General features: G+C 35.5%; 7 protein-coding genes across 7 annotated transcripts; 3 read left to right on the forward strand and 4 right to left on the reverse strand.

Annotated features, from left to right (window-relative positions):
* Nucleotides 1-1,137: 1,137 nt before the first annotated feature.
* Nucleotides 1,138-2,976, reverse strand: PHYBLDRAFT_72664 (hypothetical protein; the record flags this gene model as incomplete). Its single annotated transcript, XM_018442690.1, has 6 exons — nucleotides 1,138-1,296; nucleotides 1,586-1,608; nucleotides 1,719-1,728; nucleotides 1,875-1,997; nucleotides 2,773-2,790; nucleotides 2,950-2,976. 6 exons carry the CDS (start codon nucleotides 2,974-2,976, stop codon nucleotides 1,138-1,140), a joined length of 360 nt encoding a protein of 119 aa, XP_018285707.1.
* A 592-nt stretch (nucleotides 2,977-3,568) lies between these two features.
* Nucleotides 3,569-8,176, forward strand: PHYBLDRAFT_80421 (hypothetical protein; the record flags this gene model as incomplete). The annotated part of the gene is made up of 5 exons (XM_018443583.1): nucleotides 3,569-3,680; nucleotides 3,916-4,100; nucleotides 4,215-4,625; nucleotides 4,706-4,867; nucleotides 5,003-8,176. 5 exons carry the CDS (start codon nucleotides 3,569-3,571, stop codon nucleotides 7,949-7,951), a joined length of 3,819 nt encoding a protein of 1,272 aa, XP_018285708.1. The 3' UTR covers nucleotides 7,952-8,176.
* A 47-nt stretch (nucleotides 8,177-8,223) lies between these two features.
* PHYBLDRAFT_173996 (hypothetical protein) lies at nucleotides 8,224-9,978 on the reverse strand (the record flags this gene model as incomplete). The annotated part of the gene is made up of 7 exons (XM_018437167.1): nucleotides 8,224-8,628; nucleotides 8,723-8,816; nucleotides 8,924-8,974; nucleotides 9,096-9,115; nucleotides 9,250-9,435; nucleotides 9,523-9,628; nucleotides 9,749-9,978. 7 exons carry the CDS (start codon nucleotides 9,976-9,978, stop codon nucleotides 8,224-8,226), a joined length of 1,092 nt encoding a protein of 363 aa, XP_018285709.1.
* Nucleotides 9,979-10,259: 281 nt separating this feature from the next.
* On the reverse strand, nucleotides 10,260-12,585 carry PHYBLDRAFT_136727 (hypothetical protein). Its single transcript, XM_018429806.1, has 7 exons — nucleotides 12,389-12,585; nucleotides 12,163-12,294; nucleotides 11,722-11,938; nucleotides 11,539-11,656; nucleotides 11,065-11,408; nucleotides 10,857-10,968; nucleotides 10,260-10,760 (listed from the first exon to the last, which is right to left on the reverse strand). Exons 1-7 carry the CDS (start codon nucleotides 12,495-12,497, stop codon nucleotides 10,644-10,646), a joined length of 1,149 nt encoding a protein of 382 aa, XP_018285710.1. The 5' UTR covers nucleotides 12,498-12,585; the 3' UTR covers nucleotides 10,260-10,643.
* Nucleotides 12,586-17,086: 4,501 nt separating this feature from the next.
* PHYBLDRAFT_136730 (hypothetical protein) lies at nucleotides 17,087-18,419 on the forward strand. The gene is made up of 3 exons (XM_018429807.1): nucleotides 17,087-17,264; nucleotides 17,781-17,900; nucleotides 18,028-18,419. Exons 1-3 carry the CDS (start codon nucleotides 17,105-17,107, stop codon nucleotides 18,198-18,200), a joined length of 453 nt encoding a protein of 150 aa, XP_018285711.1. The 5' UTR covers nucleotides 17,087-17,104; the 3' UTR covers nucleotides 18,201-18,419.
* A 165-nt stretch (nucleotides 18,420-18,584) lies between these two features.
* PHYBLDRAFT_118173 (glycosyltransferase family 4 protein) lies at nucleotides 18,585-21,042 on the reverse strand (the record flags this gene model as incomplete). The annotated part of the gene is made up of 10 exons (XM_018428621.1): nucleotides 18,585-18,760; nucleotides 18,925-19,006; nucleotides 19,123-19,420; nucleotides 19,523-19,729; nucleotides 19,802-19,894; nucleotides 19,993-20,080; nucleotides 20,169-20,260; nucleotides 20,350-20,424; nucleotides 20,551-20,691; nucleotides 20,939-21,042. The coding sequence occupies 10 exons, from the start codon at nucleotides 21,040-21,042 to the stop codon at nucleotides 18,585-18,587; spliced, it is 1,356 nt and encodes a 451-aa protein (XP_018285712.1).
* A 1,846-nt stretch (nucleotides 21,043-22,888) lies between these two features.
* On the forward strand, nucleotides 22,889-25,499 carry PHYBLDRAFT_188942 (hypothetical protein; the record flags this gene model as incomplete). The annotated part of the gene is made up of 7 exons (XM_018439586.1): nucleotides 22,889-22,919; nucleotides 23,360-23,440; nucleotides 23,620-23,624; nucleotides 23,785-23,849; nucleotides 24,211-24,347; nucleotides 24,493-24,598; nucleotides 24,668-25,499. The coding sequence occupies 7 exons, from the start codon at nucleotides 22,889-22,891 to the stop codon at nucleotides 25,305-25,307; spliced, it is 1,065 nt and encodes a 354-aa protein (XP_018285713.1). The 3' UTR covers nucleotides 25,308-25,499.
* Between the last annotated feature and the right edge of the window lie 419 nt (nucleotides 25,500-25,918).

A 25,918-nucleotide genomic window follows, 5' to 3' on the forward strand; every position in this document is an offset into this window, starting at 1 on the left:
TCATTGATATGCTGCTGTTTCAGTTGTGGTTTCTCCTTTGGCTCTAAGTCTAATAGGCAAACCAGATAAAATGAACTTGAGGACTACATTACATCACATTTAATAAAATATAACATTAAAAAGCCACTATTACAGTTTGTAAATCATAAGAACAGCGCATTGAAGCTACAGTATATACATCTATCATACTAATAACATAATAAAATAAACAGCAGAAACACAACTTGTTGTTCACAAGATAGTATTGAAAGTGTGGATAGGATGATATTATCATAGTACACACTACACTATTAGCAATCAATCAATTACTGGCTAAAATATATATATAAAAAGAAGCCAAAGATAACTATAGACAAAGATTTTCTGCAGTCAATCATCCAACATTGTTTCATCAATAATTATTATAATTATAATTTCAATTATAATTTTAATTTTGATTCTATATATGTATTTAATATTAAATGAAAGATCAATGGTATTGTTAGATCAACTGAGATGTACCTTTTTTTTTTGGCGTTCGATGTAGTGTTTACCAAACTAAAAAGTATAAAGAAGCAAGGTAAAATCTATAGCAGTTCAAGCAGATACAGCGCAGAAAAAAAAAGGGTTATTTTGAGAGTGCGTTCAGAGGTGATTCTAGTGAACACTTTTTGAAACCTCCCCTCCCCCCCCCCCACATTTATACACATACACACACATACACCAACCTGTTCTACCCTTTACTTTTATGGAAAGTAATGTAATACCGCTCTCTTGCGGATTTTATATTTTAAGCTTTTTATAATACAAAAACCTAATATGCGCCCCTTTCGGAGATATAACTTTACATTCAGTTGAAAGTCAGAGTTTTGAAGAAAAAAGAATAGAGGCCAAATTAATACAGTGATTCGTCTAAAAAAGATTCGTAGATTGTTTCAATCTCAAGTAGAAAAAAGTTATTTATCAGGTTTATAGGCCATCTTTTGTGAACGGAACGAAAATAAAATTTTGACAAAGAGAAAAAGGAATTGAGAAAATAGAGTTAATTTTCAGATGAAGCCAAGATATTTTTCAAACATTAACCTGCAAAAAACATTGATTCCTCAGTAAAAACTAAAGAAAACTTTGTATGAGACAGTGCTGGTATAAACAGCACTCTTAGCGGCTGAATGGTATGGGGCAGGTGCTATCTTGAATGGTTTGGTGAGGGATATTTGAAATATTTTCTTTTGCGTTGATATCATGGTTCCACACCATCCCTGCAGTTTTGGCAAGCAAAGACATTGCAAAGACCTTTTGGTATGATCCACCAAAAATCTATTATCCTTGAAAATAGTTTTATATCGTTATCAATATTAAGCTATTTATATTTAAAGAGGCCTGAACCACCATTTCACAAAATTTTAATGAAAATCTCTTTTATAACTTATAGTGATGAGATAACTAAAGTTTCTATTAAATGTTAATATGACTTATGTAAAAAGGTATTGGTATGAAATAAAATAAAACATTAAATAGAAATTGGACTCAAGAGGCCTGTTAGTAGCTTCTTACTTTATGTATCAAGTCTATTAATCAGGCAAGTTATTACAATTTTGCAGCTTACATTTAAGTCTTGGACTAACATACCTATATAATATTATTGGTACGGTATACTATATACATATCATACAGCACTATTTGCAGACAATAATTTGAAGCTTTACACACCTTTAGCTCTTACTCTTGCAATTACTCACATTGACTGATCTATGGTATATAAAATTCTATGGTCTATTGGTATACAATCCTTATTGATTTATACTTTCAAAAGCACCGACAAAGCAAAGCCCGTATTTCTAGTCTTTTGTGGATTAGAAAACTATGATCTAAACCACCCCATCCCAAGTCCTTACTTTCAAGGCATCACTACAAATGACCAAGTTGGCTTTGGAGAATATGGATTTGGTACTTCCAAAAACTGTTCTTCGTTCTTCTAGTCTTCCCTTTGAATGATCAAGCAAATGATCAACACTCGCCTATGTCGATGCACTCGGACGCTAAATGCAATATGCTATAGTCTTCTAATATAAATTACTATGACCAGTTCCCGTTTTTTATTATTATTCTTATCAAGCATTTTAGTTGTATTAATTCAAATGGTTTGGAGGGCAGGGTATCATTTGTGGAATATAGATCTTGCTGCTGTTTTGAACGTTAGACGTGTACTGAACCAATTGAGATACAATGGTACTATTTCTGGTTGATCTATCTGTGTTGTTCAAATAAAAAGTGTTATAAAACCAACAGAAGAGGCTTCAAAGGGCTGTTGCGTGAGGCCAATATTGACAAGAAGACAAATAAGATTAAAGCCTTCCACCCTGATTATCACCTGTCGATCTTCAAGATGACCTTATGGTAAGCTATTGCATTCTTTGAAAAACTTTTATTGAATCGTTATATTATTGTTTTTGTAATGCGCTAGAGGTAGTAGGATAACTGATAGCAAAAAATAAATAAAAATAAACAAGGAAAATTGCAATTGAAGCAAATTTAAATATAAAGAGAAAGAATAGTGCTTAATAAAAAAAAAGAGCTCTTTGTAAAAGAGCATCAGTAGTAAGTCTTCGTGTAAGATCAGACTGATGGTTTTTCGAAATAAATAAATAAATACATAGAAAATATTTCAGTCAATATGTCCTTGATATTGCACAAACTGCAGACAACACGCCCAACGCATTAATTCTCTATATCTCCTCTATTTCACACAATGACTAATACATTGGATAGTGAATGCTATAGTTAACAACTTACAGTTAAAAGGAAAGCCAACTATATATATATATATACATATATTTGCTTATTAATTCTCCTTTTCTACCTCCTACTTACCTACCATACTCATCCCCTTCCCTTACATATAAACACACGCAAACACACACTACACACGACTCCCTTTTCTAATATATACATATATTACTATAATTATACTTTCCAAATAATGATACCCTTGCTCATATTGCTCACAACAAATCTCTAAAAAAAAACATGGAAAACAGTTATCAAGAAACTACTGGAACTATTCAGGCTAAATAATAGTGAGTTAGCTTATAGTCATATGTGTATAAAAGGAAGAACTGTAAAGTATATTCTACATGCAAAAGAAAATAAAGCGTCAATCCTTCATTATCATCATTATAGATCAAATTAATTTATTTCCTTTTTTGAACTTCGCAAAAATACACACATATATATCCATGCCTGGAGAAGGAAGGAAGGAAGACCAAAAGAGAGACCATAAATGCGTATATAATATACAAGCTTGCGTGTATTTATGTTCGTATTCATATATGTACGTACGCTATCTTACTAAGAGTAATACCATAGGAAGATAATGCATTTTTGTATGTTTTATATTATATAAATCTCCCAATTTCGCGACATTATTTTCAGGGAATAGTGTGTACATGTATATATTTATTAAAGGCACACACACACACACACAAAATAATTGTATAACATATCATTAAATATATTATTTTATTTTGTATTTTAATTTATATTTTTATATTTTTATTTTTATTGAATTTATTTTTACTGGTCTCTTTCAATGTCCATGTTCCTATCCAAGTTCCTGACCGGAAGGAACATCTCAAAGTCCAATCTCGAACTACTTACTGATGCATGGCTAAGCATTCAGAAGTATTACGAGACTGCAGCTGGTAGAGTGTTGCACTTACAAGGTTACAAAACCCTTGTTATATTCATCCTTTATATCTATATATCTTTAACAAATAGATAAAAAAAATATAAAGATAAAAGATAAAATTATATACAAAATATACATATATAGTTTTATTATTTACTATTATTAACAATTTACGCATTTTACATTTTTATACTCGTATAAATATATACACGCATACACATATGGAATCAATACATTCAACACATTAGATCCTCTCAAAGATGCAGTTGATCTCACACCAATCCCCTGTTGCCTACAAAACATCGTCAAGCTCATCCAGGCAGAAGAACTCGAATACGAACGTGCCCCTGATAGTCTCGAAACAGGCCCATGTCTTGAATTCCTACTCCACAAACGAGTACTTGAAGAGCTAGTAGAATTTGCCAAAGTAGATGTAAGTACCTTATATATATATATATATTTCAAATAGAATGCATATATTTACCTTGTTACACATCTATATTCTTTCTCATAATAATTATAATACACTATACTACAATGTTTCAAGACCCCTTATGGAATGCGCATTCACTGTCTACGATTCTTCTGTTCGCTTGTCACCAATGTCCAAGCCCAGTTACTACCAGAAAGAGCTGTCCATGTACCACTCCACAAACTCATCAATTCCTGTCATCGCCTGATTGCTCACCACTATGAACAACTTGCCACAGATGCCGATGGATGTTCAGAAGAACGTTATGCGGCCATATCCGAACTCTCGCTTGAGCTAGTAAAGCTGATGCACGGAGTGTTTTCTCACTTCAAAGGTGCCAACGCAGCCCTTATGGATTTGTTTTTTGAACGTGGCTGGTGTCGTGGACTGGGCGAAAATGTCTGGAGAAGTAGTAAGGACGGAAAGACATTTCACAAAAGAAGAGAGAGTATGGATGAAAAGATTGCCTGGACAATGTTTCTGATGGTAAAGTATATTCACTTGCTTGCTTGTTTTGGACTGAATAACTTAAACTAATGTATTGTTCTTTTATTTATGTCCTATAGCCGAGATTTGATATGTTTAGCTTTCTTATTGATTACATGAACATCCCAGGAGAGACTGGTGAAATTGCACGAGAAGCTATTCTCTTTGCCTTGCGATTGTTGGATGGTGATCCGGAATATGTGTGTTATGTTGTAGAGTACTCTGGTCTGTGCGAAGTCATGGTAAAGAAGATATCCAAAATCCAAATAATAATAATATTAATAATAATAGTATGTGTTTGTGTTTTTGTGTGTATCTGTGGATACAAAAAAAAACAACAACCAACATCCCATCTTCCTTCCTTATCAAAATCTTAGGCAGAACGTCTGTCTCTTTCATTCGCAAGTCTTCCAAAGAACGTTGGATCCTTCACAATATCTGCAAACAACCGCGTAGTTCCTACTCGCCCTCCTAAGCGACCAATTCACTTTTCTGTGCCGGCCATGATCACAAACCACAGTTTGATGATCACAGTCAATGTGCACAACAGCTTCAAGAAGAAACGCAGAAAGAGAAGCCCCTTTGACGTCAATTTTGTACGCACCCTGGATCCTATTCGAGAAGGAGAACGCGGAGTAGACGAATTTTACAGCTTTTGGGAATATCTGAACGATGTCGCCAGAGTAGCCGATCGGCGCTTAATGATTGCCCTTATGGCCCAGCTCACAACAATATTTTGGCACCCTGTGGTATGCACAGCCCTCAGCTCATCTTCGGCAGAGGCTGCCACGGCTGCCACGGCCTACACAACCGAAATGATCCGCTCCCTAACCGACCAGAAGCTTCTGCACGCGTTCTTGGTGGTTCTGGTAGGTGAAGAAGGTGGAATTGGAAAAGATCTCGAGCCAGAAATCAGAACCTCCAAGACGTACCATGATCTTATTGAGGATGAATCTGCAAACGCTGCAGATGATGATCAATCCGAACGTACAGAGTCAGACAAGGAAGACAAGGCAGATGATAATGATGACGATGACGATATTAGTAATGAAGCCATGACTCTTCGTGTCTTGCTAGTCACTCGTATTGACTCGGACTATCAGGAGCTTTCCCTGGCAACCCTGAGATTATTCGACACTGTCATGGAGACTTACAACCAATTTGCAATCTACAACCTCGTGCTGCGTAACTTTTTGGATATTGCGCCTGATGGTGAATACATTGAAGAGAAACACGATGGCAAGGACATGACCGACACTTCCTCGCTTGGATCCAAGGTCATTGATGACCACACAAGCACTACAGACGAAGACAATGGAAAGATTGACGATCTAGCTATCGGAGAGACCGAGAACGAAGACACTGTATCCACACCAACTATCGTCACGCATGCCAAAGATAACAAGACCGAAAAGGTACGCTGGCTAGTAGAAAGGGTCTTGTCTCTCCTGCCTTTGGAAGACGAGCTGGAACGTATGAAGACACCTCCTCTTTGCTCAGTCATTCCGTCGGACTCATTTGCATCGACTGTGCACGGCCGCGACAATATCGGCAGTCCGAGCATTATCACAACCAACCCTGCAGGTGCGATCAACGGAAACAACAACAGTCGCCATGGCAGTCTAGACGAAACTGCGACAAGTCCAGCTTCACTACACAACGTGGTCGTGCCTGGAAATAGCTATGATGACTACTTTCATGAAGCCCAAGAGAGATTCCAGTATGGTCTCTTGGCCAGAAACTTTTGGCAGACTCCCTATCCACCTCCTAAAACCCGCAAAGATTATGAACGTGAAAGCGAGGACCAAAAGGGTCGACCTCCTCGTCCAACAACTAATAATGCATCTACAGCAAATGGGTCTTCAAACAAGAACACAAATACAGCAACTCAAAGTACAGCTACAAAGTCCGATGACATCAATGACAGTTCTGCGGATGAGCATGCAGCCGAAGTCAGTAGTAGTCAGGGTAGTGTAATCAGTAGTCAGCCCGAAGGGTTTGAAGGCCTGTTCCTTAGTCAGATCTTTGATCAGTTCTTCAAGATGCTCGAGTGCACAATGGAGCAGAACCTACTTGTCACCAGTATCCTGCAAAAGATTGCGGGTATTGTGGATCGCAGAGTGGATGGTGTGATTTGTGATTGGCGTGCAGTTCGGGTAGGCATTGATGGTGCACTGTATGGAGGTGTGTGGACACTACCGAGTGCAAAGAACAATCGGCGTAGTCTGTACTCTCTCTTGGAGCAAGTCACCTTTGAAGCCCTGAAACGTGCTCAACTGGTGCCTAACTTTGAGACCCGGATTTCGTTGGCAAAGAAGCGAGGTGTAATGACCAACGGGGTGATTGCAGGTACAAGCAACAGTACCAGTAGTGCAAATGGACAATTACAACCTCCTTCTCATCATCATCACAACCATCACAACCATCATAATCATCACAGCAACAATAGCAACAATAACAATAGCAACAGCAACAGCAACCACAGTCACCATCAACCTCCTCTCAAGAACAGCCGTTCGGCTACTTCTTACACCCTCACACCTTCTATATCAAGTCCTCAACGGGAAGTAAATAAGCAAATGGCGCGACATCCAAGTCTTTCGCAACTGGTGTTTTCCAAGAGCGCGGCTGGTCCTCGCAGCAATAGTAGCCCAACGACTTCAATGTCGACTCAGCCCCCTGGCTTACTTTCCGGAGGAAGATCTGGAAACAACATCCATAATGGAAGTGGAGCAGGAGGAAATGGAAGTGGAGTAGGAAACGGCAGTGGTAGTGGTAGTGGCAGTGGTAGTAATGTCGGCAGAGCAATTCCACCCATGCTTCGAGAGTCACTGTCGGTCAATACCAATCTACCTCCTATGTCTGTATCGTCGTCATCATCCACAACAAACACAACAAACACAAACGCAACCAACCAGGCCCTGTCGCCTTCGTCTTCGTTCTTCCAGCAGGCCCAGCGCACCAATGCTACACCTGTGACGATGACGAATCCGTTTGCCAAACTGTCCAATTTTGTGAATTCGTATATTGTTCTGCAAGAGTTCTGCAAGGAATTAGCTGCGGTTATTCTGGTCCGTCACGCCACGAACTACGATGACATTGGGTTTGTGCGTTACCAGAATCAACAGAGACCGTCTGAGCGTGTGGATGCCTGGGTGCATGAAGAGCGGGAAGATAATAATGAAGAGGATTACAAGTTGGGTCTGGACAAGTGGAAAAACCGCATCTCGATGGTTTCGACCCTAGCTGATTGGAAGAGCGTCCGTAGTATGGATACTATTGATGAAGCCATTACTTCTAGAGTATCAAATTCATCACTTCATTAGGTAATGGTAGATTTATAAGAGTGACCTCTTCCTTACTCTATCTGTCTTGTTTTCTTCTTGCTATTATTATTCCCTCTTTTTTTTCATAATATTATTTAACCCTACTTCCCCCTCTCTCTCTCTATTTTTCCCTCCTCAATACACACAAACATATATCTACTATATATATATATATATCAATCAATCTATATTTCAATCCTTGAATAAACTTGAAAATCCAAGCCAGACTATCATTATCGTTCTTATTATTATGATTATTATTTGTATTGTATTTAAAAATTTAGTAAAAGACTAGAGATGAGTACACCAACTGCCACACCAACATTCAAACTGTCGACTTCTCCTTTGAAGGATGGTAGATGAGAGGCTTGGCGAGGAATAGTGACAAACGAGTGACAGGAGGCTTTGATCATTGTTCGTAGTCCGTTTCCTTCATTACCGAATACCAAGACCATTGGTTTTTGTCCGGTCTCAGATGATGGGTCGTTCAAAGTCTTTTTAAGCGTACATATATCATAATATGTTTGATTGTATTGCTGTTGTGGTCGTGGTTCTTGAACAGTTGTGGTTGTAGTTGTGTCTGTAGTTGCGGTGGCGGTTGTATTTGTGCTTTTGGTCGCTGCGATAGATGGATCTCCTACAGCACCAACAATATGCCATCCGTTATCCGAAGAAGCCTATTGTAGTTTATTTGTATATTTCAGTATTGTTACTTGGAAAGGCAGAATGTACTCAAAAAAAAGTATATATGTATGTTATTATCATAATTACCTTTAGAAATTTACCAAGATTGTTTGTGGAATAAATGTTCATAACTTCCATGGCACCTGCACTCACTTTTGAAACAGTAGGGCTCAGTGGAGCACTTTACGAAAAACAAAAGACATAGATTGTTTTAAAAAAAATGATTGAGCAAGAGCAGCAGCAATAACAGTAGTAACATGAATTGTTTCTTGGATGTACTTCTTTTACCTGTTCTTACTACACATCAGTACACCGTCTACGCCAAAGAAATGAGCAGTTCTGTAAGATTTAGCACAACAACAAGAAAATATATGAATTAAGTATACATATATATTTTATGTATCCATAATCTAACAAAGCTCTTGATTTTCTTATACTTGTTATAAAATATTATTCTCACCTAAGAATAGACCCAAGGTTCTGTGAATATATAGTTTTTTTTATCACAAAGAAGAAAATGAGTATATTATATATATATATATATATATATTCATAGCATTTAAGCAAAGCTGTTAGTGTAGTGTACATTACAATATAATAATCAATTGAATTACCTGTGGATCTTGTACTTCATCCAATGCTATCCAAAATGGTTGGCGATCCTTTGGTGCAGTAAAGGCAATCGGTGTCTTGTTTCTTCTGGTTGCAACCGGGGTGGCTTCATAGCTACCGTCTTTCTCCAACGAATTGAGGCCAGTAATTCCCTCTGTATAGCGCTGAGTAGCCTTGAGAACAATTCCCTATAGAGAATCATATATATACATAAGTTGGTTAAATAATCTATAATTATGTTCGCCTAAAAATTGTGTGTACTTTTGTTTTATTACCTGGTGGGGTCGGTTGCCTGTCAAATTATTCAGGGTACCTTTGTCAACAGTCTCGGTTGGAATGGATCGAGCAATGCATTCATCTCTGATCTTTTGGAGAAATGATCTAAATCAACTAATGAGAATCGCAATGGAAAAGATATAATGAACAAACCATGATATTTTATTACTAGTATTGCGATTATTATATATTGGTTTGGTGTTGTTTGGTGTATGTATCTCTTACTCGTCTTTTTTCTTGGTGTAGGGATTCAATGCGTCATGTTGCAAAAATACTTTCTTCAGTCTTTGACGTTTTTTGGCTTCCAGAGCTGCGAGTACACTTGTGTATCCATACACAAAGTCATTGACAGGTTCGTCAGGTCCAGCAGCAGCTTGGTATTTGCGCAGACAGACAAGAGAGGGTTGGCTGTAGAGTACGCTAGACTTTACTATCAAACGACGTGCTAAAAACATATTTATATATTTCTTTTTGTAATAGGAATATTATTATATATACACACAAAAGTAGAGAAAAAAAATATGGGATTTTAGATTGAGCAGTCCAAAGTATCTCCTGCACAAAGAATTGCCCTGTCATTTTTTTTTGGATTTTATAAAAAAAAAACCTAATAAGGGGAGTTCAACCGTCTTATAAACTTTTGTGCTTTTATATCAGTTTCGACCAATCATATTTGTAATTTAAACTCGGATCTATAAATCTGAAAAGTCCAAGTATTGAACTCCCCTAATAATTTGTTTAGAATAAAGATTCATAGGAAGGAAACAAAAATCAATGTTTATATGTTTGTATATGATTATAAAGATATAATATAAGTGTATATATATTATAAGTTGATGGATAGATAAATAAGAAGAGTAAATAAGCCAAAGAGAAAAATGGGATAGTCGTTATTGGTGGTTAGCGGTAACGGTAGGGTAGTGGTAGTTATGGTTGGAGTGGTAGTAGAAGTGGTGATAGTAATTGTAATTGTAATTGTGATGGTAATGGCAGTGATAATTGTAGGTAAGTTGGTAAGTGAATAGTGGCTGGTATCATTTTCGTTTTGCTTTTCAAAAATATATAAAATAAAAGTAAAAAAGAAAAGAAAAGAAAACCACATCTATAAGAGTAGAGTAATCTAACGACGGATAGTACCACGCATCTGGTACACATTCTCCAATTCAGACTCCATGGTCTTGATCTGGGCATGCTGTGCCTCGAGATCCTTGTTGAGACGATCACGCTCAGCGACCAACTAAAAAATAAAATAAAAGAGAATGCAATTTTCAATAGTTAGTAACCTTCTTTGTAACAAATGTATGTATGCATATTTTATTTATTATTTCTTTACCTGCGCTTCCCACTGACGGAATCTGTTCTCCTCCTTCTTGACCTGTTCGGTAAATGCCTGACGAAGCTGTTCCTCTTGTTCCTTGAACTTGGGGTTCTCATACTTCTTGGACCTAAAAATAAGAATAAAAGTTATTCATATGTAGGAAAAAAAACTTCGCTTATCTATCTGTAAATAAATGAAAGCATAAATGAGAATCCCAGCTTACTTTGCTTCACCAAACTTGCGAGTTTCCATCTGGGTCTGTCTATAGTTTTCATAATGGATCTCTTCAGAGGTGGATATAAGGTCATGCATGTGCGATCTGACAAGAAGGTTTCTGAGTTTCTTAAAGTCGCAGTGCTCTTCATTCTCTACTTCTGCAACACCCCAAGAGTACTGACGACCCTTGACAGTGCGACCATCTGCAGTAACAACGTCGTCAGTAGAGCCAATGATAGAGAATGGCATTGACTGCATGATGCTCTTGTTCATAGTTGTTACAGTCTCATCGTCACTTTCAATTGGGCAAGAGTAAACACGGATGTCCTGAGCCGAGATAACATCGAGAATCTATATATATATATAAGCGTATTTAGTACCCGAACTTATATATATATATATATTTATATATTTATATATAAATCATTGTGTGTGTGGTTCGAGACTAGTGATAAGAGATTAATGAAATTAAGATCTTTACGTTTCTCTTGAATTTGGCAAGATCCTTGGGTGTAAGGGTATCAGCCTTGGCAATTACAGGGATCAAGTTTACACGGGAACCAAGGTGCTTCATGATCTCAATATCCAATGGTTTCAATCTGTTAAAATAATAATCATTAAGAATTAAGAATCTAAATAAAATTTATAGATAATATATACTTACGTGTGACCAGTGGGGCGGATAAAGTAAAGACAGGCATGAACACGAAGATCGATAATACCAGCACGGGTAGGTTGTTGTTCCTGAGCCATGTATGCCTCGTGCTGATCGTCGATGAACTCAATAATAGGCAACCAACTCTCACGGTTGTTGACATAGTCACCAAAGCCTGGGGTATCGATGACAGTCAGCTTGACCTTGAAGTTCTTCTCTTCCAATTCTACAAAAATAAATTAAAAAATTAAAAAATAAAAAAGGGACATTCATAAATTTAAGATAGCCATCATAAGCTACTATCATGCTGTTTTGTGCGTGTGTATGTGTGGGAAATTGCCTTTAGAAATATAATATGTAAAAAAAAAAAAGCAAGTGGATAGAAAGGAAAAGGAAAAGAGAAAAGGGCGTGGGGGCTGAGTGTCAACTCATCCTCGTGGCAGGTCTTACCAGCTTTGGTAATCTCTATTTCGACAGTTTTTTCAATCTGCTTGGAGTGACGAGCCTTGAGCTTCTTGGGTTCTTTGATAGCAGTAGTGAAAAGAGTGTTGACAAAGGTGGATTTTCCTACACCAGATTCACCTATAGATTTATATACATAAAGTGTCAGCCGAAAGAATAAGACAGCCTCATTTTCATTTTCATTTCTAGATAATCAATGGCTGTGTATACTTGCCGCAAACCATGACAGTAAAGTTGGCACCGCGCTTGGATACAATCTTGTGGCGCTGGTTGGGAAGGTGGGCGATACCGACGCCATCAGAAGTGAGTGCAGAGGGAGACATGGTTACGAATGGTTTTGATTTTTGATTGGATGGTAGAAGGTTAAAGAAGTGGCGCAAAAGGAAGGGTTAGGAAATGGAGAGAAAGTGAAAGAAAGAGAGAAAGAGAGGGAAATGAAGAGATCGATAGGTTAACAAAGAGGTACTTTATTTTTATTTTTTTTTAATTTTTAATTTTTTATTTATTTCTTGCTTATTATGATTTTTAGCTCGTACTTCCATCAAATGAGAAAAAAGATCCAGCACCCCATTAAGGTCCCGGCCACATCGTGTAACAGTTACGGCCATCAATTATTTTGGGTTTTTGCCTCATGCAGTAACGATGTCGAAGAAGAAACCGCCTCAACCACCAAAAGAAGAATCCAGACATCTTCCCTTATTCATCGTCCTTCTTCTTCTTCTCATTACTACTATAATAATAATGTATTATTTAGCATTAACATTATCATCTCAAGTAATATTTTTGAAACATTAAAACAAGACACTCTTTCAAATATATATAAATTATCTGCTTTAATTAACTATGTCTATAGTCAAAATTAGTTTCTTTGCTTCATTATATAGCAATTCAGCTTATATTCATCTCTATCTAATACCCATACAAATGTACAGAATTTCGTGCCGTCGAAAAAGCAATCGATAAATATATACATATCTAATATACAGACAACATTACTTATCAAATAAAACTAAAAGGACTAATAGAGAGATTAAGTGAACTATTGCTGTAACTAACTAACACACTGCACACTGCACACTGCACACTGCACACTGCACACTGCAAAGTAATAATAAGGATAAATATGTATATATATATATTAAATCTTATGTATAAAACATAATATACAAAGCCATACTTTAAATATAATTATTGAAATAATTAAATAATTAAATAATTAAATAATTATATTTAATTATATGAATACAACACATTCTCCACGTATCTGGGTGACCCAGGCCTTGGTTCAAATGATACACCATTAAATCATCAGATAAAAAAACTAGTCACGTCTTGAAGCTGGTTTGATTTTTTGAAAAAAAAAATTATATGGTCAATCTTAGGGGACAGGGTGTTACACAAAACAGCAGTGAAAAGCCCGGCATACATACACATATCTAATTATGACTACTTGCTCTTCGTCCGGCAGGCATCTATGTTATGTTTTTGTGCGTGTGTAACACCCTTCCCCCCTACGATTAGAGAATCTATATGTAAAAGGTGCTCTTCAATATACTAGGTTTAAGTGTCCAGCTAATTCTTCAAGATAATCGATCAGAAACTTGTTTTATCTTATCATATTTTATAAAGTAAATAAATTATTAAAATCCAGATAGTTAGATATGTTAGCCACCATATCGAGCACATAACACATTAACCTAGTTGTGGTCGACTTGTAAAAACCGACCAGCCATGTATTTCTTTAATTACTGCTTATAATAATACGCGGCAGTTAATTGTAGAACTACCTCTTGTGTTGGTATTGCTCTTTAAGGTTTCACCCTTTTGAGAAATGAGAATATTGTCTGTAACTGAATGGAAATCCGGTCGACCATAACTAGGTAACACGCAAGGTACTGGCAAGAATCAATGTAACTTGTTACAACTATTCTGAGGAAAGTCATTCAAGATAAATAGTGCCTAAGACCAGGCTACTATAGCACATCTTTTCTATCCTTAATGTAGACGTGATAACCAGGGACAATACACTACCTCAAGAGGATACTTTTTTCAAGACAATAGTTAGATATGCGCTCCAATAGTTCAGACGAGTCAATATCTAATTGACTATATGTATGGAGATCATAATCAGTTGTCAAATTTATAAAATAAGACCCTTTTATTGCTTGTTTGTTTTTGCTAAACCTTCTCTGGTAGTGATTTCCACTGTCTCTTCATCGCCTTCCTCGCCTCTACACTTAATTGTCTTTCTCTCACTATATTTTGTACTCCGGGAAAAGGCGGCCGCTAACCACCTCGTCCACCGTCTCATGAGTGAGCCCCTTCTGCTTTTGGCATTAAACTGCTCTACTTTATGATAATGAGATTGGTACGATATAAAATATTACATAAAGCTGAAAGAACGGGTTATTATTTATTCTTAATACAGTCCCTTGTAGTCAATGACTTATTTCGAGTGCGTATTAAAAAAGATATATATGTATATCAAGTCTATGTATCTTTATACAATTATCATACTTTTGTGTTTCCGATGCAAAAGCTGGCAGAATTTTTTCTAATAGAAACTGTTACATTCTTACTCCTTTCTTTTATGAATAGTTACAAATTTGTTTTTCTTGAACTTTCTAACTCTATCAAACATCATCAGAGTTTCAGTACAGTCATGTTATACTTTTTGGTCAAACTCAAACCCATTCCAAAGAAAAAAAATACTACGGACGAGTGTAGTGGTACCTGACACACACACACTTTTATTTTAAAAGAACGTCAATCGTCATTTCAACTACTTTAACGGAGTTGGGTTTCACGAGTTCCTTTACAGTAAAGAAGACTAAAGTAAATGGAGTCTTCCATCTACTTTATACATATCTTGTATCCTTTTATCGCTGATGCGTACACCTGTGAAAAAAAAACCAAGGGGAAAAATGCGTGACTATTTTCATATGCATGTGACTACTAGAGCTAAAGACTATAAAAAAAAAGCAAAAAGTAAACAAAAAAGGACGCAAAAAACAGAAAAAGACGAGCGACAACGATGCGAAACCTTATTTACCATCAAAAACTACAATTATGTTCATGAGAATAGCTCATGAGCTTATATATAACTCTCATCATGTTCTTGCAGAAATGAGTTTGTCAGAACATTGCGCATCAAAGATCAATTCTCTATTTTTCTCATTCAAACTAATACCCGATGTTGAATCGCGCATCATTTTAACAGCCACTCATGATAGAAAGCAAGAGTTTTAGGGTAAAAACAGATTAACCACGCGTTTAAAAATACTTAAAATTTTGAACGCACTTGGTATATATACATACAGTCGATTCCTGATTGATTTTTTAGAAATATAATAAAGTTTTGACTATCCCAAGAATGATATCTAGAGCTTTACATATGATATCAAAAAGCATGTATGATTTTTAATATTGAACAATACAAGATACAGCAATATATAAAAGAAAGGTCTTTTACAAAAGCTTGATTTTATTCTATAGGATTTAGTAAAGACTTTCAGAAAGAAATCACTATGTCAAGATATCTTCCTTACACGCTTGGTAGTTATTTTCTTTTTTGAGCCTCTATCTCTCCAAGCTGCTTGCACGTCGGGGTTTATTATATTTTGCAGGAAGGTACGTTGGTTTATATTAAAGTACATAAATTATTTGCAGTCTTTCAAAGTACAAAAGTTCAAGAGAACACACATACACACACTAAAGGGATCTGATAATGCAGTAATATCATTCACAGATCTAAGAATATAATTACTTTAAAATCAATCTAAATATAAAAAGGGTTTGTGTATACGATGGTCAGAATAAACGGATTTCTTTTTTAAGAGATTCTAGGTGGTATTGTGTGCCTCAATTGAAGGCTACGATGGCGTCCGGATCGTTTGAAGGTTGGCTAGATTAATTTTATGATATACTTTCACATTGAGGTTTCAGTATTATAACTGCTACAACTCTAGGAATATTTACTTATTATAAAATTACACATTGAAGATTATTGAGGCTACTGGTGAAATGAAAGTGTTTTAAGAAAGAGCATTTTGATCAAAATCACCTATATATCCAAATGTGTTAAACAAAGTGTCCTTACATGTGTAAGTAACCTGATTAAGCACATTACTATCCACCATTAAAACGCTGTTTGACATTGATTGCTCAGATATTGATCAAAATGTCAATTTTTTTCACTCTAAAAAAAAACTATCAATGTTGAAATTTGGACTATGGCCATCTTTAAATAATGTTTATATATATATATATCTGGTGGGAAAATATGTGATCCAAGAATTAATATCACTATGAATGGCAGGTTTTGTAATTATTTAACACAGAATGCTCTCAAGATAATATAGAGCCTATGGACGGATCATTGATATGATTCTGCATTATGCGTGTAATTGTTTAGTGTTTGTACCATATGTCTTGACTAGAGGTTAATATCTGCTTGTAGACAGACAAGATCAAGTGCTCTGACAAGGATGGATTGCCGAGAAAATATTATACACTCGTACGAAAAAGTTCAGCGCAAAACGTCCAAAATTCTAGACATTTACGATAAGCGGTTCAAGATATATTCGCTAAAGAATATGATGTATATATTCTTGGGATGTTAAAGCACTATAATTCTTTTAAGACTTTTTTTTTTGTACGAGTGTATCAAATTAAATCACCAAGAATCAAAATTGAAACGCACAAAAAAAAAAGAAAAATTTAACTGACAGAAAAAAAAATGTGCCCCCAAATTGATGACGTTGCGACTTTAAACATAAATTTGTTTTTTTCATGAAGCACTGTCCCAGAGAGAGAGGGGAGAAGGGAGAGGGGGATCCCACTGTTTATTTTTTTTAAACTACGTTCGCTTTTTTTTTGTTAGATATATTTTTTTCACCCACCACTCTCTCTATATATACATACATACATTATGACTGCAAACAAGGACGCCATTGCTGAAGCCGGTAAGACCGCCGCCATCACTGGTGGTCTCGGTTTGTTCGTCTCGGCCATGCAGAACACTGTTCAAAAGCACACCGAGGGTGCCAAGGGTGTCTTTACCCGCACTGGCTCCACCGTCGCTATCTTTGGTAAGGCCCTTTTAATAAATTATTATTACTATTATTATTGTCCTTGCTATTGTTATTTTATACAGAAATATACATTTGTATACATGCGGACTAGAAAACATGAATACATGAGTATATAAAAAAAAAGACCCCCCCCCCCCGGAATCACTTGAAAATAACAAAAAGAGACGATATTTACGGTAACAAACCACAAACGTCAAACGCAAAACGACAAAATGACAAACGACAAACGTAAAATTCTAAATGACAAACGACAGACGACTGACAATAAAACAAAAAAAAAGACGACACACATCAATGACAACGTTGCACGCAATTACATATCTTATTAGTTTCAAAAATATAAACAACGCATGTCGATTGTTTAACATTAGAAGCAAACGCGTCTATATTGAATATTTTGAATTGTGCCTTTGATTTTCCCTATTATTATTTTTTCCTTATTTTTCTTTCTCGTTGGACAAGTTAATCTCACACTATATATACATATATATCTATGTTAATGTTGTATAATAGCTGCTATGGGTGGTATCTTCTCTCTGGGTGAATCTGTTGCCCACTCTGTTCGCGGTGAGGATGATGCCTTGAACGCTGGTATCGGTGGCTGTGCCGCTGGTATGGTCTCTGTCTTGAGAAGTAAGTACATATTCTGATATATATAAATATATAAATAAATAGTACAAAAAGAGAAAAGGAAGGGAAATTAATAAAGGAAATTTATTTTCTTTGCATTGCTTTGCTTTTGTTTCGATTTGATTTATAGCCAAATCCATCGCCAAGATGTGCGCCGCCTGTGCTGGTGTTGGTGCTACTATGTACGCCTACGAATATTCTGGTGGATTGAAGGGTTCTCTTGTTGGAAAGTCCCTCCAGGAGAAGAAGGAGATCCGCGACTCTTTCTTCACCCAGCCCAACAAGGTTGAGGAAGAAGCATAGACGAATAAAAGAAATCGAATAAAGCCAATCAACCAACCAACAAGAAAAAAAAAGAAAAAAGAAAATGCCAAGCGAACAACTGATTATGCGTGAGAATGATATACACACACATATATATAAGGGGAATAGAGCAGGAGGGAACACTCAATCACCTACAAAATTACAACATATACACTTGAAAGAGAATGGAGAATATTTGATAAACCCGTAAGAGTGAGAAAAAGGCAGAGAATTTGTCTTGTTGGAGAGGTTATATTTGATGTGCTATAGCTTATATTTGGTTTGGTTTTATTTGATTTTATTGTGCTGTGCTATGTTATGTTGTATTGCGCATTTTAGTTTAGAAAAATGAAAGAGTGTCGTGAATTATTCGTTATATAGATATCAGGTAAAGTATCTTCGAAGGGATCGTAAGAATTTTGAACTAAAGGCTACCTCTGAGAATCGATCGGAAGCAGAAGCACGAGCGTTGGAAGCCATGGCTTCGTATTCCTCTAAACTCAGTGACAGAGCGGCATGAAGACTGGAAGCAAAACCGTCAACAGAATCGGCCAAATAACCTAAACGATACAACAAATAATATAAACGAGTTTCGATTTGTAAAATCAGTCAGCCGGTTAAAAAATCGATCGTCCATAGGTCTTGAGATTCAAAATTTGAATGTATTTTACTTGCTCTCTCTCTTTCTCTGTTAATTATCTTTTTTTTTATATAATTTATTTACCTGTTTGCTTTCCGGCATAATCAGTGACAATATCAAGTTTTGGACCAGCCGAATTGTGAGCCACTGGAATCAATCCTGCTGCCTAAAAATAAAAGAAATATAGAAAGAAAAACATGTATGCTTTGTTCAATAAAAGAAGAAGAAGAAGAAGAAAAAGACCAAGTTCTCAAAAACTGTCATCATTATAATTAAATTTACCATGTATTCTACAACACCGATTCCAAAGTGTTCATTCCACATTGTATGCAGTCCAACTTTTGCCTTGCCCAAACTTGACACCAGCACATCATAAGAAGCATTGATTTCAAACCGAACATAATCATCGATACCCAAACTGACAACCTCTTGTCGTAATCTTTGGATTCGATCTTCATCTCCTTGGTTTCTCGAACTTCCGATCAGCACCAACTCAAACCCTTCACAAGTCTTCCATTGAGGATATTTCTCTAATAATTGTGCCACAGCCTTCAATTGCATCGAATGGTCTTTCTCGGGTCTATTGTTTTAAAATGGTTAAGGAAAAATAATTTGATAATGTATTGTGTGTGCATATACGTGTGTTTCCCTTGTTCTCTTCTTTATATATACATATATGTACCTAAACTGAGCAACGCTCACAATCATTGGAAGTCTGTTTTTTAAAGGTAATTCATTTAGACGGTCTGTGTCGCAAGGAGGATAGACAATCTGAGCATCGGTACTCCATAATTGATCAATGTGGCCTTTTGTCCAAGTAGAATTGACCATAACAACATCAGCGTAAGAGCCGCAGAAACCATAAGCCTTGGCAAACAGGTGGTAATAACTACTCATAAGTAAAATAAAACGTTCTAGTATTAAGTGACACTATCTATAATTAACTTTAGAGAAACTTTACATAAGTTTTCCTGTGCTCCACAGCCATCCCTTGTTTGAGACTTGCACCTCTTGGGTCTGTCTTTGCTCATAAACACGCTGAAGCATATCCGAGCTATTTCAATAGTCGCTTTGTGTTTGAATATTGTGTTCGAAGCATTATTTATTGCGCTCTCTCTCTTTCTATCCTTTTTACACTTCCCTTTATCTTACCTTATTGTTGGATAATGCACATAGGCAAAGATTTTGACTTGAGCGATAAAAGAGATGAACGGATATGTAAATGCATATCCCATTGTATCTAATACATAGCAGAATATTCGTATACATTAAAATATTAGACCACAATCTAAACTAATGCATTCTTTTCTTTATATATATTTACATACCAAAATATATGTCAGGAACTACTTTATTAACAGCTTCAAATCCTAATACAAGCGATGCCAAACTTTGGAGGGCAAGAGTAAAACGAGGATATCTACAGAACCACACAGAAATTATCACTTGCTTAATATCTACATGGTATCCTACGCATACATTTATATGTATATATTAAGGTTGACTTACCTGGAATCATCGACCAAGTAACGAGTAGTGAGATAGACAAAAATGATTTTATGCGGATCAAGATCAATATTGAAGCTCATCTATTTGTATAGTTTGCTTTAGTACTGTATGTATGTGATATTAAAGTAACGAACACATAAATCCACACACGCATATGTCTATACAAGTATTTGTATGTGTGTAGAGTGATAGACAAATTACTTTACCTTGACTTTGTACAAAATCTGTTCTTTGGTGGCATCCAAATCACCAGTATAGATGACTGAAATAACATGGGGAAACTCTTTTTGGACATCACGTACTGCAGTCCACAAAACACGTTCTCCGCCTCCTCCTGCATTACTTTATAATCGCACACACACACACACACAAACACGCACACATATACATGCACACACACACGCGCGATAAAAAGACCGAGAAGAAGGAAAAGAAGAAGCCAAAAGAATATTATAAAGTATAAAGAAAAATTAAAAAAAAAAGAACATTAAGACAATCGAATATTTATGACTTTTTATATATATATATATATATCGAACGAAATATAATAATAATATTATTATTATTAAAGAGCTCATGGTCAATTTACCAATAAGGATGAAAGAAACCAAGAATTGTACTTGCAGGTACTTGTCGAAAAGGATCAGAATTAAGCTCCCGCAGAACACTTTCACGCTTATCGTCTTTGGTCATTGCGATGCGAGATCGAATGGCGGATAGGATTCCTAATCCCATGAGTAGACAAACAGTCCCCCAGAATGTGATTGCCATTACGAAAAATAATTAACGAATAAATAAATAAATGAGCCAGTAAATGAATGAATATAATTGTATAAGAAAAAGGAGAGGGAGAAGGGAGGAGGGAGAGCAAAGATAAGTAAAGAGCCAAGCTTTCATTCTTGTATCGTGACGGCCCTTTTGAACCAAAGAAGAAGCAATATGTGTTAATGAACAGATCCAAAGTCCTTCTCTGTCTCTCTGTATTTGTTTTATATTTATTCATTTATTTACTTTGACTTGTTAAAGATAATCTAGATATTGGAACAGCTACCCAAGTAATATATGCAATGGAAATACTCTCGATGAATGTCAAATTTACATTATCTTGCTGAATCTTTTTTTTAATAGCTAGAAATGTTGAAAATGAGACCCAAAAGTATGCTGTTTTATTTTAATTAATATTGAACATGAAGGTCAAGCTTAGTTCTCCATGTCTTGAGAATATCAGAATAAAAAGTACCTTTGTGTGATATTTTTAGACTAGAAGAACTACTTTTAATAAAAAGGAAATTAACATTTGTATTGGTAATGGTATTGGAGTGCAATTGGATGTCAGGTATTCATATTGACAGCTCTACCATTTTACAGCAAAGTTAATGCAATAAAAAATCGAGAATAAGACAATTTCGTTTTCACCACAAACACTTTATTTTTATACTGCTTCCCAAGTGCTATAACAAACTTAATAAAAAATTGTCACTATTGTACATGGTTGTTTCAAATGTTCAATGACATTTCTATACCCTAAAAACTTGGGGATCACTTTCAGAGCTACAAAGTACAAGGATCGCATATACGCGACAAGATAAAACGGTATCAGCGTCAATTTCCCCAGAAATCCATCTTCCTTTCTTTTGACTACACCTTATTTCGTTAACATTTTTTTTGGGATCCCCACATAACCTTATAGAAAAACTGTTGGGAAATCAAAAAAAAAGTTATTCATAATCTTGTAGTAGATATTCCAGATAGATTCAAAGTTGTGATAGAATCTCAAAGTAGCCGCATCATATATTAGACTCTGTTTTTTGCAATTTCTTTTTATTATCTATAAGAGGACAACGATTTTATCCTATTCAGTTGATGTCGAGTAGTTTAGTTAGGGAAGGCCCAAGCTATGAAGACAGAAACTGTTTCGATCAAAGTATTCGCTAGACTCTTACAAAAATTGGCCACTTTTTAAAAATAATACCCTTTACATAGATAGTTATCTGCGATTATACCATAGCTCTTCTCTTTTCCTTTTTTGTGTTTTATATGTGGAGTTTAGGTAAAAAAAAAAAAAGCCTGAAAAAGAGGAAATTTTGTAGACAGTTTAAGCAGGGAATAAATGAAAATGTATAAGCTTTTAAAGTACTGCTTTCCTTTATACTTTATTACCACACAAACCACTTGAAAGTATAGAATTCCTGTACTGATCTAGACTCCTGGTCTACGATAATTGTTTTGTTTTGATACACATTGGATTATGTATATTTCAAAGTTTAAATTCATTCTGAGTACCATTTTACTGTGATAAATTCTAAAAAGAGAAAACTATTGATAAAATGCTTGAGAGTAAGAAATTAGAAAAGCCAAAATTCAAACGGTCAACCTTTTACGTGCAAATGATTATGAATTCCAATAACCCTGCAGTTGAGTGCAAAATACAAAGGGATGCATTCGATAATATTAGCAATAGCAATAATTATAATAATTCAAAGCTTATTTTATAAGCAAAGGTGGTCGAATATATACAGTGTCAACACTATTAGATAGAATGATATATGTACGTATGCATATGCTGGTAGGTGAAGGAGAGAAAGAGAAGTATTGCGAGTGCGTACTCGATAAACTTGAATGTGCATTTTCTTTTTCTTTTTCTTTTTGTTCGCCCTGGACGATGACGTTTTGATTCCTGCATTCAAGTCTACCACTCATAATCCTACATAGCACAGTCACAGATTCAACGTGGCAACCAAACCCCGTTTCATTTTTTACCCCAATGCAATTCTCTTTCACTTGTTTCTTTTTATATACATATACATATTCTCGGTGAGCAGTAAAAACAAGAACGTAATTTCGGATTCGTAATGGAGACCAAATATAATCTAAAGAATCCAGGCAAGTTTGAACACTCTAAGCAACCCCAACCCCAACGTCAACCCCAGCCTCAGCCTCAGCCTTAACAACCGAAAAAAAGAAGCATTATTCAAATATATATATATATCTTTGTTTCTTTCTATTTTAGCGGTAAAGCGTATTATGCAGGAAGCCAAAGAGCTTGCAGTCGAGGGCAGCTTTGATTATGAAGCACACCCTCTCGAGGCAAGTTGATATCAAATAATAATAATAATAATAATAATAATAATAATAATAATAATAATAATAATAATAATAATAATAATAATAATAATAATAAGAGAGAGAGAGAGATGAATAGAGAAATTATAAGCACAGATTGATTATGTGAGTTTTGATAACTCTGGAATCAAACTAAATTTACCAAAGTATTGGTAATGCTGATATTGTATCAGTTAGCATTTTATAAATCAATAATAATGACAATGATAGCCGTAGTGATAAATGCAACAATAATTAAATCTTTCTCTTCAAACAAACAACAAACATAAACTATAAATCAAACGACGCAAAAAAAAACCACTTTTTCTATAGGATAATATATTTGAGTGGCACTTTACTGTTCGTGGCCCTTCAGAGACAGAATTTGAAAATGGAAGGTAAAAAATTTAAATACTAAAATAAAGGTGTTCTTTAAATATTGGGTCGTTTGATTACTGTATCTTTTAACAAAAGAATAATATAATACAAAAGATTACATCAAAAAGGTTTTCGTAATTAATCAAATTGTCAATCGTTAAAAACACCTACAAATCTACACACCTACACATATACGTACAATAATATGTGTGCCAGGTACCATGGTCGTATTCTTCTCCCTTCTGAGTATCCATTCAAACCCCCTGAGCTACTATTTCTAACGGCAAGTTTCCAAAAACAAAAAGGATACATAAAGTGCACGGATCATTACCTATTGGATTTATTTTTCCTTTTAATTTAATTTAATTTGATTTGATTTAGTTATACTAACAAAAAGATACTTTCCTGCCCATACATAATCTCAATGATACAGCCCAATGGACGGTTTGAACTCAACACAAAGATATGCCTGAGTATCACAGGATTTCATCCAGAATACTGGCAACCAGCATGGGGTAGTAAGTAGTAAAAATGGCTAATACTCTACACCAAAATAGAATGAAATTCAATGAATTGATATTAATAATAAAATGATAATAATAAAAATAATAAAAATAAAATAATAATAAAATTATCTATTTAAAAAAATATAAAAATCCAAAGTTCGTACTGTAATACTTGCTGTTATGGGATTCTTTCCTACTGAAGCCAGAGGAGCAATTGGTGGATTGGACTATACCAAAGAAGAGCGTATCGTTTTGGCCAAATCGTAAGTTGAAGGAGAACAGAGAACAGATTTGTATCTTGTTTAATAAACAAAACAAATTGATACACAAAGATCCAAGGCATGGAAATGCCCAGTGTGTCAGATATCCAATGAAGAAGTCTTGAAAGATATCCCTTCTGGGCTACAGAGACCACAGCGACCACCTGAAGATATGCCAAACTTTTCATTGACATTTAAACCCGAAGGACAACCACCGGCAGAAAAGTCTAGTCAAGATTCATCCAAAGACCACAATTTATCCATACAACCGACAGAAGACTCGATCAAAGAGAAATTAGTAGATCGGCAACCTTTATCTACAGTGGGTCATGTCAATGATAATAATGATAGTCTTGACAATCTTGATGATCTTGATCTACTGGTTACCACCGAACCATCTCAAGAAGCAGAACAAGTGAATAAGAAAAAAACCAATATGGAATTACAAGCGTCTAGTTGTGCAACAGACCGAACTCCAGATATTAATCCTGAAACAGTATCTCAGATACACCAAAGGACAAATACGAATACACCAAATTCTATGCCTGTTCCTGTTCCTGTGTCTGTGCCTGCTCATCACAATCCTAATAACATATTACTAGCAACAGAGAACACACCAACCAATTTGGGACGGTCACCTATTTGGTTAGACGTGTTGATCGGTATTCTTGCTGTTTTGCTCTTTGGTTTGATTGCTCGCAGATTTGTTTGAATCCTGTTTGTGCACCTCTGATATTAGCATTATTAAAATTCTGGCATCTCTTGTCTTTAATCAACTATGCTCCAATATTAAAACCTGCCTTGCATTGCTTTGTTGTTGTTTCTTGGTTTCTTAATAAGCCAATGGTGTATTTATTTGTCTTGGATTACTTAAGAAATTTTGAATTAAACAAAATACTAGACTAAAACTTTTCTATCTTTAAAGGTGTAAACTGATTCTATACGCTTGAATTCACAATTGATTCTCAAATGAAACATAATTTAATGCTGGACTCACGTACTATACAGAGCTGTATTCAATATGCATCTCATTAGCATTGATATTGTGCTTATGTAGATAAGGGACAAGAAAAAGAACAAGAAGAGAAAGGAAGAAAGGGCAGGATTTCGTGAGCTGATGCAGAGTGATGCTATGCACTTTAAATTTATTTATTTACTTATTGTGTTAGCACTGCGCCACCCCTTGTTTCTTTATCTTGCTTGGCTACAGCTTCCCCCCCTTTATATACGTGTGTGTGCTTGTGTGTTTGTGTGCTTTTGCATGTGTATTTCGCTTTCTTTTCTTTTAGCCTTTCAAAATAATATTCTTCTTTGTATTAAAAA

The sequence above is a fragment of the Phycomyces blakesleeanus genome (assembly GCF_001638985.1).
Source record: "Phycomyces blakesleeanus NRRL 1555(-) unplaced genomic scaffold PHYBLscaffold_28, whole genome shotgun sequence".
NCBI lineage: Eukaryota > Fungi > Mucoromycota > Mucoromycetes > Mucorales > Phycomycetaceae > Phycomyces > Phycomyces blakesleeanus.

Excerpts from the sequence above, each read along its gene's own strand:
- PHYBLDRAFT_136730 (XM_018429807.1), top strand. The coding sequence starts at position 17,105 with ATGACTGCAAACAAGGACGCCATTGCTGAAGCCGGTAAGACCGCCGCC. Across the intron at positions 17,265-17,780 it reads CTCCACCGTCGCTATCTTTG|CTGCTATGGGTGGTATCTTC; the intron begins GTAAGGCCCTTT and ends GTTGTATAATAG. Across the intron at positions 17,901-18,027 it reads TATGGTCTCTGTCTTGAGAA|CCAAATCCATCGCCAAGATG; the intron begins GTAAGTACATAT and ends TTTGATTTATAG.
- PHYBLDRAFT_136727 (XM_018429806.1), bottom strand. The coding sequence starts at position 12,497 with ATGTCTCCCTCTGCACTCACTTCTGATGGCGTCGGTATCGCCCACCTT. Across the intron at positions 11,939-12,162 it reads AATAGAGATTACCAAAGCTG|AATTGGAAGAGAAGAACTTC; the intron begins GTAAGACCTGCC and ends TTATTTTTGTAG. Across the intron at positions 10,969-11,064 it reads CGCAAGTTTGGTGAAGCAAA|GTCCAAGAAGTATGAGAACC; the intron begins GTAAGCTGGGAT and ends TCTTATTTTTAG.